Here is a 12,460-nt window from a genome sequence, read left to right as displayed (position 1 = left end):
AAGTTACAAAATTAAACTGTTTTTCCTTTTATTGATCGTTAAGTAGATGTTCGATTTTGTGTTTACTAAACCGATTTGATGATTCAATTTGACTCCATCTTTTCAGCACCGAAAAAGCAATCCTCCAAAGAGTGATTAATCGAAATAGTGAACACCATACCAGTGGGAACAACGATTTTGATCTGATATTGGTAAATACCAGTGACCTTCAACATTCGATTACTATATAGTTACATGCAAACATAAAAAAAATTTAACTAAACAAATATATATTTTAAAACCATAATAAATTTTATCCGGTACTGATAAAAACAATTTAATTTTTAAATATAATTATGCCAAAAATGATAAAAACAAAAAATAAAAACTTGTATATTCGGTGCAACTGGTTTTTAAGCTAAGAATGTCGTTTCATTTTACTTCTATATATTGTCAATGTATACCAATCAGTACGGGCTTATACCGATACGATACTGGCTACATTGTCAACTAACACCAACTAGTTTATAGTGATTAAAATCGCTTATCAGCACCCTAATGATTAGGTTCAAAAATACTCTCCCTCCCTCGATTTATAACTTGACTCGGCACCAAAAAGGGAAAAAAAAAGTTAAGGGAGGTATAGAGAAGCAAATAGTTCTAAACATTTATAACTTTTCAATGCCTTGGTAGTGTTTTCTATCAGAGCGTCTAGATGCTCCCAAAAGGAAACTATGCCGCAATTGGGGGGAAAAAATAATTTGCCTATACATGTTATTTACAAACTACCACCTATACATTATTTGGGAAAGAAGAGAAACCTTTCATTGATTCACAGTAGAGCAGTCTGTTGATGGTGTCTGGGTCGAGGTCTTGATCACGCGAGTGTTGTACGATCCACAATATCCACACTTGTGATACAACCAATGGAACCGAGCTGTGCCCTTTTGATCACAGTCGTTGCAGAGAACATCCTGTGGATTGTGTATATATGCCATTAGTAAAGATAAAATTCGGAACTTAGTTCATTCTATAGTTATCTTTTAAGGGGTAACATTTAGCCAGTTTGTCCTTTGAGGTAAGAAAAGAATAAACCTGACACCGATCCCTGTATTCTTCTGGAAGCTCTTCAGCAGCCAACAATGCGTCAAGCATACCGAAGTAAACCTGAAAGTTAACCAAAATGAAAAAGATCACATAAATATGCTTCACCAAGATGGAACTTTGAAGCTCATTATAACAGGATAATTGTCTCTTATCCAGGGATCGATGTAATGAGGACTAAGTGAACAGCAGTTCATATCCTACATGGATCTTAGTGCTTAAAGGGGTTTGAGCCTAGAAATATATGAAAAGGCATAAAAAAATGAGCACACCAGTGTACCGATATGCCATCTTCAATATTGATATGAGAAACATGAAAACATATATAGCTCTTTACAAGTCATAAGAAGCTAAGGTGCAAGAAAGTTTTACCGCCATATCTCCCAAGGATTTACTGCAAAGTGGACAGGTGTAATGACTGCAAGTATATGCCTAACAGAGCAAAAGATGTGAAGTTAGCATATAACCAATTTGGCAGTGTTCCTTCAAAGATAATCATACATAAAGAAACAAGTGAAAAATGGGTACTGGGAGTAGGAGAAAAGGAAAGCCAAGAACCTGAAAACAAGCTGAATGCATGTAATGGCCGCAAGGTAGAGCTCTGACTGTTGCACTTGATGTGAACAAAAAATCACAACAAATAGGGCAGTTGGTTTCTAAACCTTTCTCCAGGCACTTGTGGTTCACTAACTTTGTCCCAAGGCAACAATTGCATGTCATGCAATGAAAATAATCAATGCCAAGTCCTTTACCAACACGGCATAGATTGCAAAATGGACAATGATACACATTCCTGCAGCAGAAAAATTATTAGGATAGGTCAAAGATTAGCACCGTCTCTTCCAGTAGAATCTAAAACCGCTGAACCATTCATTAGTATTTCCAAATTAGTGATCATGGTACAAGTGCAAATTCTCATTCTGGTTACAACCTTGAAACAAAACAATTATTTTTACTACTTTCTCAGTATGCAAGTGTAGTGCAAAGGCCTTTACATGTTATAGCTATGAGGGGAAAGGAAAGGAGAAAATGGTGGACAAGCATGTTACTCGGACTTAGGTATGAGTGTCAGAAATGGATATGTGGTTTTCTAAGAGCTCTGACAATGGGGGTTAAAAAAGTGTGTGCTCATCTTCATAAGGATAAAGGTGGTTTACAACAATTTAAAAGGGTAATCCTCTACAGGTTGAATATGAAATATGATGACAAGAGTTAGGATAGATTCAAGTGGAGGTAAAGTTTTGCTGCAAGATGAAAACTGCCAAGAAGAACAAATACCTTTCATCATCAAAAAACTTGCATATGCTACAATAATACTTTGCCATTGAAAGTCCACTGCAGGAAGGTGTAATGCAAATTGGACCAACGGGTTGAATCTTGAGGCAACTCATGCACATCATCTCTAAGGTTGCTTTCCTGAAATGGTTGAGAGAAAAAAAATCATATGCACAGAACTCTAACCTCAAATTAGAGAAAAGTTATTCAAACTTACCTATCCATTGAATGATCGCTCACATTGTCATGACAAAACCTGCAAGTAAACAACTTCCCACAGCAAGCAGCACGGAGTTTGCAGTTTCTTTTGTAGTGCTCGCACCCAAATATTTGTTTCCCTGGATCTCGAAATGATGGAGAACATCCCCATACATCTTCGCCGTCAGAAGCTTCACTGGATGCTGTTTGGGGTAACTTCTGCTGAGCAGCTATCCAACGACTAAAATAAACAATTTACTAACTGATTAATAACTCATGTCAAAAGAATAACAAAGAATCAATGATGAACCAAAAATAAAAAGAAATAGAGGGTAAGAAACACATAATATAATGCCAATGACGCTAGGAATTAGTATAGACAAAGCAGATAAATATCATGGAACAAACCTAGTTAAAAGGTTCTGAACAAGATATGCTTTTCTCCTAGGATCAAGAGTTGAGTCCCGATAAACCTTCCGTATCTCTGACTCAAGCTCATTTTGATTCATTCGAAAAATATCTTTCCACCCAGGCTTAAACATTTGATCACATTGTTCCAAACTGTCTTGAAAATCATTACCTAGAGCAGAACATTTGAGAAATAAATTAAAATGTTCCACGCAACAATGTTCAAACCAAATGCATATCATTACCAAATACCTTTTAGAGAAATGCCAGTTTCTGACATTTCATTCTGCAAAGATGATTCGGAGGGTTTTTTCCAGCATTCATTTAGCCATTCATTGAACATTGTGTTTTTGGTTGCTTGCTTCCATGTGTCCATCATTTTATTTTGCTCCTCCTGAGTAAGGGCTGCAGTTACCCATGGCAGCATTGACTGAAGCACTTCAGCACCTGTGGTGCCAATTATGCGCCCAACTAGTTTGTCTTGCTCCTCCACAGAGAAATATCTACCAAATAACGGCCAAAGCTCAAGTTCCTCTCGGTAAATATGATGATCCAGGGTAACTCTGATTGATTTGCACATCCCCTGAAGCTTAGTAGCCAGCTCATTATATTTTCTCAGACAATCACCATTGTAGGCACCAGAAAGTTCAGTGCCAGTATCAGTTGGTATATGACCTACGGTAAAACTTTCATGAAGGTGTGAGAGTTCAGAAAGAACACTGTTAATGTCTTCAAACAATTTTTCCTCCTGCTTATGATCTAGTGTATATGAGTGACTGACATTATGAAGTGTCTCTTTAGACTCCAATGCTGGGAAAACAATATCATCCTCGGCATTACTATGAGCTCTGTATAGACCCCATAATAGATGAAATCTTCCAATAAACTGCCTAAGGAATGTCTCATCACAATTGCCAAGCTTTCCAGATTCAACATCCAGATATTCCAAGTCTTTGCTGATGGCTTTATGAAATTTGAAAATTGTATCAATTGGTCGATCTGCTGAGCCAATGTCAGACAAGTTATTATCTGTTTCCCAGACAAAAAGACTGGAATTTAGAGATGGAGCGGAGGAGCTAAAAGACAAAGATCTCAGAGACTTGGCTGTTAAAAGAGAACCAAACCCCAGATTATTAGTATTTACTCCTAAACCAGGAACACAGCAAGACCTTTCATTACAAGGTTGCTCATGGGCATCGACACTAACTGACAGCTCAGCAGCATTGCCGGTTTTGCATGAATCAGAAATGTTTCTTTTGACTGGCCTTTTAACTTCATCTCCATGAATTGTTGAACAGGTCTCGTTCATGCACATGGAAGAAGTGCATGCACAACATGATTGAACAAAATCTTCTTCAATGTCACTGAACCTTTTAACACAGCAACCATTTCCATTTGGAGACAAACACATGCCTTGGTTTCGACCCTTGCAAGCCCACCCAGAAAAAAGTGTCATGAGAGCGCTATCTGTTGCTGGAGCTGAATCAAATAAGTATCAGTGAGTTAGAAAGGGTAAATCAAGCAGTGAAAGCTTTAATTGTATTACATAAATTGACTAAACTGCTGTATAGAGAACGGATGTGTAGACCTGCCAACTGCATGTTCTTCAGGAAATTCCGGGCTTCATGATCAGTTAATGACCCAACCAGCCATGGCAAGACGCGCTCAATCACTCTCAAGGGCATTACACACAAGCTTTGATACAAAAGTTCACGCTGCCTTTTGAAACTAAAGTTCTTTTTCGCAATTGGAAGAACCTAGAAATCAACAAGAATAGGGTAGAAACATTCACATAACCATAGGTTTCTAGAACTGCACAAAATAGTCTAATCAATTACAGCACATGGAAACATAGAGCTTTAGTTCCAATATACTTAAATAAATCATAGAATATTATCATATAGCACTTCCACATATTGTCATAGGACCCGACAGTCTCTCTCCCTCATCTCAACCCCCACCCCTTTTTTTTTCTCCTTCCCAGGTGATGTGGGTGTATGCATATATGGCTGTGTAGTAATGTGCAATTGGGAAAGTTCGGGAATATAAAACTTCATGTTTTACCAGAGCACTACTGAACACCCCCAAAAAAAAGCTCACCTGAACTTCCTCATTATGGAAATGAGTCATTATAGTTTCCATTATTTGATCAGCATGCTCACATAACTTGGAATAAAATTCAGCAGCTGAAGTAGAAACTGCTCCTGCATTTTGAATACTTTCAATCAAACACCTAAAGTCATTGAATTGGCTTTCTTCTTCAGCATGCTCTTGGGTGAAAGACAGTTCTTCATCAACCGCAGGGAATATTACCTTGTCCTCTGCAATACTTCATAATAGAGCAAGCCAATCATCAATTTCCTGCTTAAAATATAAGCAAACAAGTATAAAGCAAAACTAGCAATCCACCTTGCCCTGGCAGGATCTTTTATTTATTTATTTTATTTTTATTTTTTTTGAGATGGGAGCTGAAGAAAAGAGGGGAGGGCTTTTACAAAAAAAAAACTGCAATGGCAGGGGGACAGCTTTAGATTGCTCTGACCTGGGAACATATACTATTCATATTTAGATTGATCTTCAAATATTTTTTATGCTAATGTGGGAACTCATTTTGATAATAGAATTTATATTTAATTTTATTTTAAATAAAATGATAAATGAATTTTAAAAGGAATATATATTAAATTAAAGGAAAAATTAATTTTCAAGGCATAATAGGCTGGATGCTTGCAATAACTTCTCTGGGGCAAAGGTAGAAAGTTAGACCCAGTGGATTTTTAAGGTAGAATTTATTAGTAAGCGGAGAAACTAATAGAAAAACAAGAAGATTACAAGAAAAATACCTGTGAAAGATGCAAACCTCAGCAATAAATTGCAATCGTTCATTAAAGACTGATAGATCAACAAAATCCCCAGAAAGTTGAATCTTCCTAGCCTCCTCAGCTATCTCAGTCAATTCTCTCTTAATAGCATTATGCCAAAGCAATATTTCATTCAATGGATGTGTGCCATCCGTCTCAGAAAGAATACTACCAGGCTCCAAATATTTTCTTTTCCCGGTCTTTGGTAACTCACAAGGACAGGTTCTACTGTCCAATGACTGGCTTAAGCCATCAGGAGAATCTAAATGATATTTTCCTAATAAGTTAGCATCATTTCTCCCTTCCATCCATGTAAAGATAACCTTTAAAAGTAAAGAATTAACAATTAGGAAGCTCATAAAAAAATTGTCCAAAATATATAAATGGTTTGGTGAAAATAGAAATCTTGCCTGCTGCAGAAGCTTTTCTTCGGGAACTATTTTGCTTAAGCATTTCTGCATGTCCTGATATTCATCAGGTGAGAGAAATGATGAAAGCCATGGAAGGAAATCTGCCACCATATTCACAGGAATGCTGCATAAAAACTGCCAGACTAGCGATGCTTGCTCTTCAAGTGAGAACTTTTCAATAAGCAAGGGAAAAACCTGTCATATTCAAAGAGAATACCATGTAACCCGAAAATACAGCCTTATTATAGCACATGTGGTCTTCTGGATTGATGATTAAAGCAGTAAGAGAGAAGACAACTGACTCATGTTGAGAGAATTAGTTTTAGATGATAAAGGAATAACTATTGCAATGGATCTGTAGCTGTTTAAAATTCATGCTTTATGAAGCAAAAAAAGTTATAATATCAAATTGGCCTCTTCTTTGCATAGCTTGGGAATTTAACATGTCAAAAACAATAGAGCAGCTGCATATCCAGTAAGTTAAATTGAACATATAGCATTAAAAGCATGAAACTGAATAATTCTTGGAGAAAAATCAATACAGCCTAACGAACTTGCACAAAATTATTGGATATCTGTTGATATATATGTCATAGATACAGCACTTGGGGGAGAAGAACAATTTACTCATTAGTCCCATGCAGATTCATAACATATAAAAGAAATGCACTTTTCAATACATTTGTCAAACCAAGCCTCAAATTGTGCATAATTTAAAACACTGTCAATAAAACATGGTAAACAATAATCAGAAATAATTAAATGAAGTAAGCTACCAAGTAAAAAAAAAAACTAAAATTGAGAGAAAGACTAATTGTTTATAACAAAGGAGCATGCACACCACAATAAAAAGAAGCTAACTTATTAGGTTAAAAACCAACTATGCACACACTAGTTCTTTTGAAATTGAACACATGAAAAGCAGTTGTCAAGCACAAAAGAAATGTGTGGATCTTTTATCTTAGTTATATTTAGGATATCCTAAGCAAGGAATTTGTTCAATACATCGCATAAATTCTGAAATAGAAAAGCAACACTACATAAGCTCATACCTGTTCCTCTTCTTTGTCCATATGCTGACTAATTGATGTTCGAAGGGCCCCCGTACAAGAAGCTAACTCCTTTGGGAAGCTCTCGTCATCTTCCATATAAGAACTTAAAAGCTCAAATAGATGGTCAAAAAGGTTGCTTTCACCTTTGTGTTCAAGGGAGTAAGTTTTTGCCACATTTTTTACACGTATATCAAGGGCTGGAAAAATAACCTGCATTTCAAATCCATATGCTGTAAAATTTCTGATATAGTAGAAAGAAGAGGAAACAAAGAATGCACTAGACTGCTTCCAGGAATAAAAATTGAAATCTTAGAATTGCAGCTAACAGTTGGTATTAAGTAACCATGGTCATGCATATTGCCTGATAACATCAGGAGAGCATCCTGCCACTTCTCTCAAAAAACAAAATGCAAGCAGGAGGTACCAGAACTTTCAGTTTCAAAGATTACATTGCAAGTTCAGAAACTTTTAGTTGTCACACTACCAAAAAATAAAAGATAGAAAATCCAATGGAAGGTGTAATCAAATTTCAGAAAAACCAGACATTAATAATTTTTTCTTTTCAGTTATAGATGCAGACTCTTTGAATGGTATGCTTAGATCAGTAAAAACAATACATTTTTTTTTCAAAGCCATTGATGGAGAAATGAAATTTAATTAATCATTGAAACCAAACATCTTAGCAAGGAAATTATTTTAAACCAAAAATCTTTGCCTCTAACTTGCAATATTTATAATATTCCAAACTGTGATGCTCCTCTAGAAGTAAAAGCGGCAACTGAAACTTGTTTTGCAAATAAAAAAGAAGATTCACAAGCTCCCCTCTGTTAGACTCATAGCATCCTACATTGGTACATTTTGCAAATACTCAATTCAATAAATCAACACAAGTTCAACTTATCATGTTTCAAGTTTTAGAAAAATAAAATTTCAACATTCTTCACCGAAATTATTAAAATTTAAAACAAAACCAAGAATATATATTGCATCATTAGTGAAAAAGTATTCCACTAAGGTTTTTTTCCCCCCAATAATTTATCTACAAGGACAGTCCTCTGAAAAGAAGCAGAAGTACTTGTCATGAAATTAGGGAAATGGAAAATTAATACTAAAATCAATTCCATAAGAAAAAAATGACTCCACTAAAACCACCAACCGACAGTCAAAATGCTTATAAATAAAACATAGCTGATTACAAATCAAAATATATTCTTTTCCTTTTTCACTGCTAAAGGAAAAAAAGACTGAAATGCGACGAATGCACTCCAATTCGAAACAAGAGAAAAAAATCGCAATTAAATGATTAATTCCTTCGTAATTTCCAAGAACCAAGCAAAGAAAAATATTAACTCAAGTATTGAAATTAAGAACCTAAAATGAAACGGTGTACAAACAGGCAGTCGTCCACGTACATACTTAGGCGTGTAGAGACATAAATTCCAATGATTTACTAAAAATACTATCCAAAATTCACCAAATTCAAAAATAAAAGAAAAACAAGTTGTTCAAAATTTCAAAACTCTCTTGCCGAAACAACCAGAGCATTCGAAAATTCTAACAAAATTAAGAGCAAAAAGAAAAGAGTACCTCATCTTCGGCAACAGAGTGTTGCTTATAAATCGATCTGAAGAAACCGTACCGTTGAAACAGCGATTGAATATCAACACTGTTTCCCGTAGCAAACGCCAAAGCCAAACGGTGAAGCGCATCCAGCTCATTCCGCACCGCCTTATGAAACAACAAGAATATCAAAATCGGAGACTTCTCTTCACTCTCCTCCGACAAACCTCCAAATGGCGGCGGTTTCACCGTGCCGGTAGATACCACCACGGCTTCGTCTCCACGTCGCAATTCCGGTATAGGAATCGCCATTTGAAAACTCTTGGCTCCTTTGACTTTCTCCGTTCTTCTCCGTTAAACTAATTCCTCCTTCGCCCTTCAATTTCTTGCTGCTGTTTTAACTTTTTTTTTCTTTATTTGTTATTTGTCTTCTTCGTAATAATATATATATTTCCGGTTTTTGTTTTGTTTGGTATTTGGTTTGAGATTTTCAACGGGAGATGAGAGGGAAGGAAAGGCTCGAGGCAGGGTGTTCCATGTTTAAGACCGGGGTGTGATAAGAATGTGGGGGAATGTGGTCGTTTTTATACCCTCGTTGGTGCCACGTGGCGTGATTTGCCACGCTGGATTGTTCTATAAATCTTGGGTAAATCACACCTAAGGTCACTAAATTATTAATAAATTTACGTTTTGGTCATTTAACTTTTAAAGGTTACAAAATGATCATTGAACTATTCGAATGTTTTCATTTAAGTCACTAAACTATTCAAAAGTTTTTATTTAAAAAACTAAACTATTTGTATTTTTTATTTAAGTCATTGAGTTGCTAAGTATTTTTTTTAAATCTGTTAGTTAACTATAAACGATGATTCAGCAATCTATATAGCTGATCATTACCCATAGACGAGTGGAAAAATATTCTTTATATCTAAGTCAATTTGACGGTTAGTGTCTGATATCGGAGAAAAAACTATTTGAATTTTGGTTCGTAAATTCATAATATTCAAAGTTGTTTCATGAAAAAATTGAACTACAAAATAAAAGGGGAATGAGAGCTTTTGATTAGTGTAGGTGGTGCAAATAGCAAAGACAAAATAATAACATTTTTAACAGCTCAGTTACTTAAATGAAAACTTTTAAACAGTTTAATGATATTTTAAAATTTTTAAAAGTTAAGTTACTAAAATATAAACTTACTAATAGTTTAGTGACTTTAGGTGCAGTTTACCCATAAGTCTTTTTCTGGATCACGTGAGTTTCTCTACGTGGAATGCCATAAGAGGTTGATGAATAAACCTAGGTCCCAGAGGCTTCACAATTGGTTTTTTTTTTTTTTTTTACTTTTATCTTCTTTTTTTCTTTAAAGGCAAAATGTTTTGTCTTCTTATTATGAGACCACTTAAGGATAAGGCGAGTGAAAAGGATGAAAAAGGTTGTTCCAAGATGTAAAGGTTTGGATTATGGAATCAAATTTTCCCAATGTTTTTTTAATCATTTTAGTTTCAGCAGTCTCGAGCTTTTTTTAATTATAAATACAAGGAAAATTACTTAGATAGTCATTTAAGTTTTATCGCATTTCTACTTTAATTATTAATTATTTTATTAATTTAGTCACTCTAATTAAATCAATTTTATATTTTAGTCACTTTATAGTTAAAATGTGTTTGGTTTTCAAATAAAATACTGACTTAATCTAGTATAATAACAAATTTAGTCCTCAATATTTAATCAATTTATTTATTTAATCCAGGTTTTAAATTTTTCAACAAATTTAACCTTCAATATTTAAATATTCTATCAATTTAATCTTAATTTTGAAATTTTAAAATCGAAAATAATTTTTTTAAAGCACATAAAATTTAAAATATATATAGAAATGTGTATGAGAATTTTCGGATCTATATATGGTTTGTTTTTTACTATATGTTTAATTTGGTTTAATTTTAATTTTTTTAAAGAGTAATTAATTCAAATTCAATCTTCCACCGAATTTTTTGAATTTAAACCAAATTCTTAAATTTTATATTAGTTGCTAACGAAGCTTTGATTATTCTAATCAATTTAAGGTTTAGGGATATTGATGGTCCGAATTTTAGTCGTTATATGTGACATTTTTTCAAAGTTATTATAGTTTAAACCGCATTACATATAGGTAATATTTGAAGATATTTGGATTATTTGTTTGCTATATTAGGAGTGTTCAGTCGGTTAATTGACCCAAATTACTATTAATCAAATTAATCGATCCTTTTAAATCGTTAACCGTTAACCGAATCGATTTTTTTAGTTAATTCGGTTAACCAACCGAATTAACCAAAATTTATATGGTTTTTAACCGAACTTCCAAAAAATTATTAACCGACCATTGACCGAATTAATTCAGTTAACCGACCGATTAAACGAATTAATTCGGTTTTACCCGAAATTTACACACTCCGATGCTATATGTTATGTATTATTTAATTTTAATTATAGTTATTTAAATATGTATTATTTTAATTAATATATTCAATTGTATTTGTAGTTATAATTTTTTTCAAAAAAGACATTAGCTCGATAATTAACTCAATTCAAGTAACAAATAAATTTTATTATATGTAGTGAAACTCGAACTTAAACATTTAATATTTCAATACATCAATTTTATTAATATTATTTGTCGTTGACAAGTTAACTTTAGAATATAAGCTATGTCGATAAAAGTATCATAAAAGTTATTGTACTGAAAAATTAATTGTATTTTGATCCATTTACTAAAAAATAGTAAATTACTTGTTGTATGCTAAATGAAAGAGCAATTTAGCCATTCAATTAAAAACAATACAAATGAATGAAATTTTTAACAGATATAACTATTTTACTTTTCAATATAATATATATAAATAAAATACAATTTAATTCTTAATATAATATTTTTATCAAACAATTCCCTTCAAAATAATTTAGTTAAATTTCAATTTCATCGACTACGATGTCTATTAATTAACATAGAAAGTTTGAAATTATGGAATATATAATTAAAATTTATAGACAATACGCCATTTATTAATTTAATATAAATATTTATTTTATCAAAAATGGTACAATATTGACTTTAATAAGACGAAAATGAAATATGTAGCGTTCTTATCCTCACAAGTTTATTGTAGACTCTTAATAATAAAAAATTCCAAAGTTCGTAGATCACACATGTCTATTTTTTCTAAAGTATAATTATCCTTAAAATATTATTGTCATTTGTTAATAATTAATGGAGTATATTTAAAATATGAAACTCTAATTTTAATTCATAATTTTTTAAATAAATTTAATGTATTCAAAATTTTATATTTATAGTATGGTAAAAGTACCATGGAGGATCATTTACTATAAAATCATGTATATATATATGAAATTTTTATTTCAATTTAATTGTACACATAAAAGTAAATAAATATATACATTTATTTTCATATATGAATTTAATATTTATCCCTAAAATTCTTTATTAAGTCGGTATCATATCGAACATTAACTCAGTCAAATATAGATTTAATTTTTTTAATGATAATAAATATTTTTATATTTTTATATAAAATACATATATTTTTAGCATAAACTATTTTTCACGTAA

The 12,460-nt window shown here is 32.8% G+C and overlaps 1 protein-coding gene across 2 annotated transcripts; it reads right to left on the bottom strand.

Moving 5' to 3' along the window:
- Window positions 1-622: 622 nt before the first annotated feature.
- LOC107904663 (zinc finger protein BRUTUS) lies at window positions 623-9,402 on the bottom strand. Of its 2 annotated transcripts, XM_016831108.2 has the most exons (14): window positions 8,875-9,402; window positions 7,288-7,497; window positions 6,236-6,430; window positions 5,808-6,148; window positions 5,065-5,293; window positions 4,553-4,721; window positions 3,217-4,443; window positions 2,965-3,136; window positions 2,576-2,797; window positions 2,362-2,499; window positions 1,642-1,876; window positions 1,456-1,515; window positions 1,075-1,146; window positions 623-953 (listed from the first exon to the last, which is right to left on the bottom strand). In XM_016831108.2, exons 1-14 carry the CDS (start codon window positions 9,157-9,159, stop codon window positions 804-806), a joined length of 3,705 nt encoding a protein of 1,234 aa, XP_016686597.1. In that variant the 5' UTR covers window positions 9,160-9,402; the 3' UTR covers window positions 623-803. The 2 variants fall into 2 exon arrangements, with proteins under 2 accessions (XP_016686597.1, XP_016686596.1); XM_016831107.2 differs by having other exon boundaries at window positions 5,808-6,430.
- Window positions 9,403-12,460: the final 3,058 nt, after the last annotated feature.

The sequence above is a fragment of the Gossypium hirsutum genome, chromosome D11 (genome assembly GCF_007990345.1).
Source record: "Gossypium hirsutum isolate 1008001.06 chromosome D11, Gossypium_hirsutum_v2.1, whole genome shotgun sequence".
NCBI classification, from domain to species: Eukaryota; Viridiplantae; Streptophyta; class Magnoliopsida; order Malvales; family Malvaceae; genus Gossypium; species Gossypium hirsutum.
The sequence above is the reverse complement of the archived record's forward strand: the minus strand, read 5'-3'. Positions and strand labels throughout refer to the sequence as shown.

Bases quoted from the DNA above. Each gene is read 5' to 3' on its own strand.
- LOC107904663 (XM_016831107.2), bottom strand. From the start codon at position 9,159: ATGGCGATTCCTATACCGGAATTGCGACGTGGAGACGAAGCCGTGGTG. The intron at 4,444-4,552 runs GTCTACACATCC...TATTTGATTCAG, and splicing joins GAAGAACATGCAGTTGGCAG to CTCCAGCAACAGATAGCGCT. The intron at 1,877-2,361 runs GTATTTGTTCTT...TTTCTGCTGCAG, and splicing joins AAGTTTTTTGATGATGAAAG to GAATGTGTATCATTGTCCAT.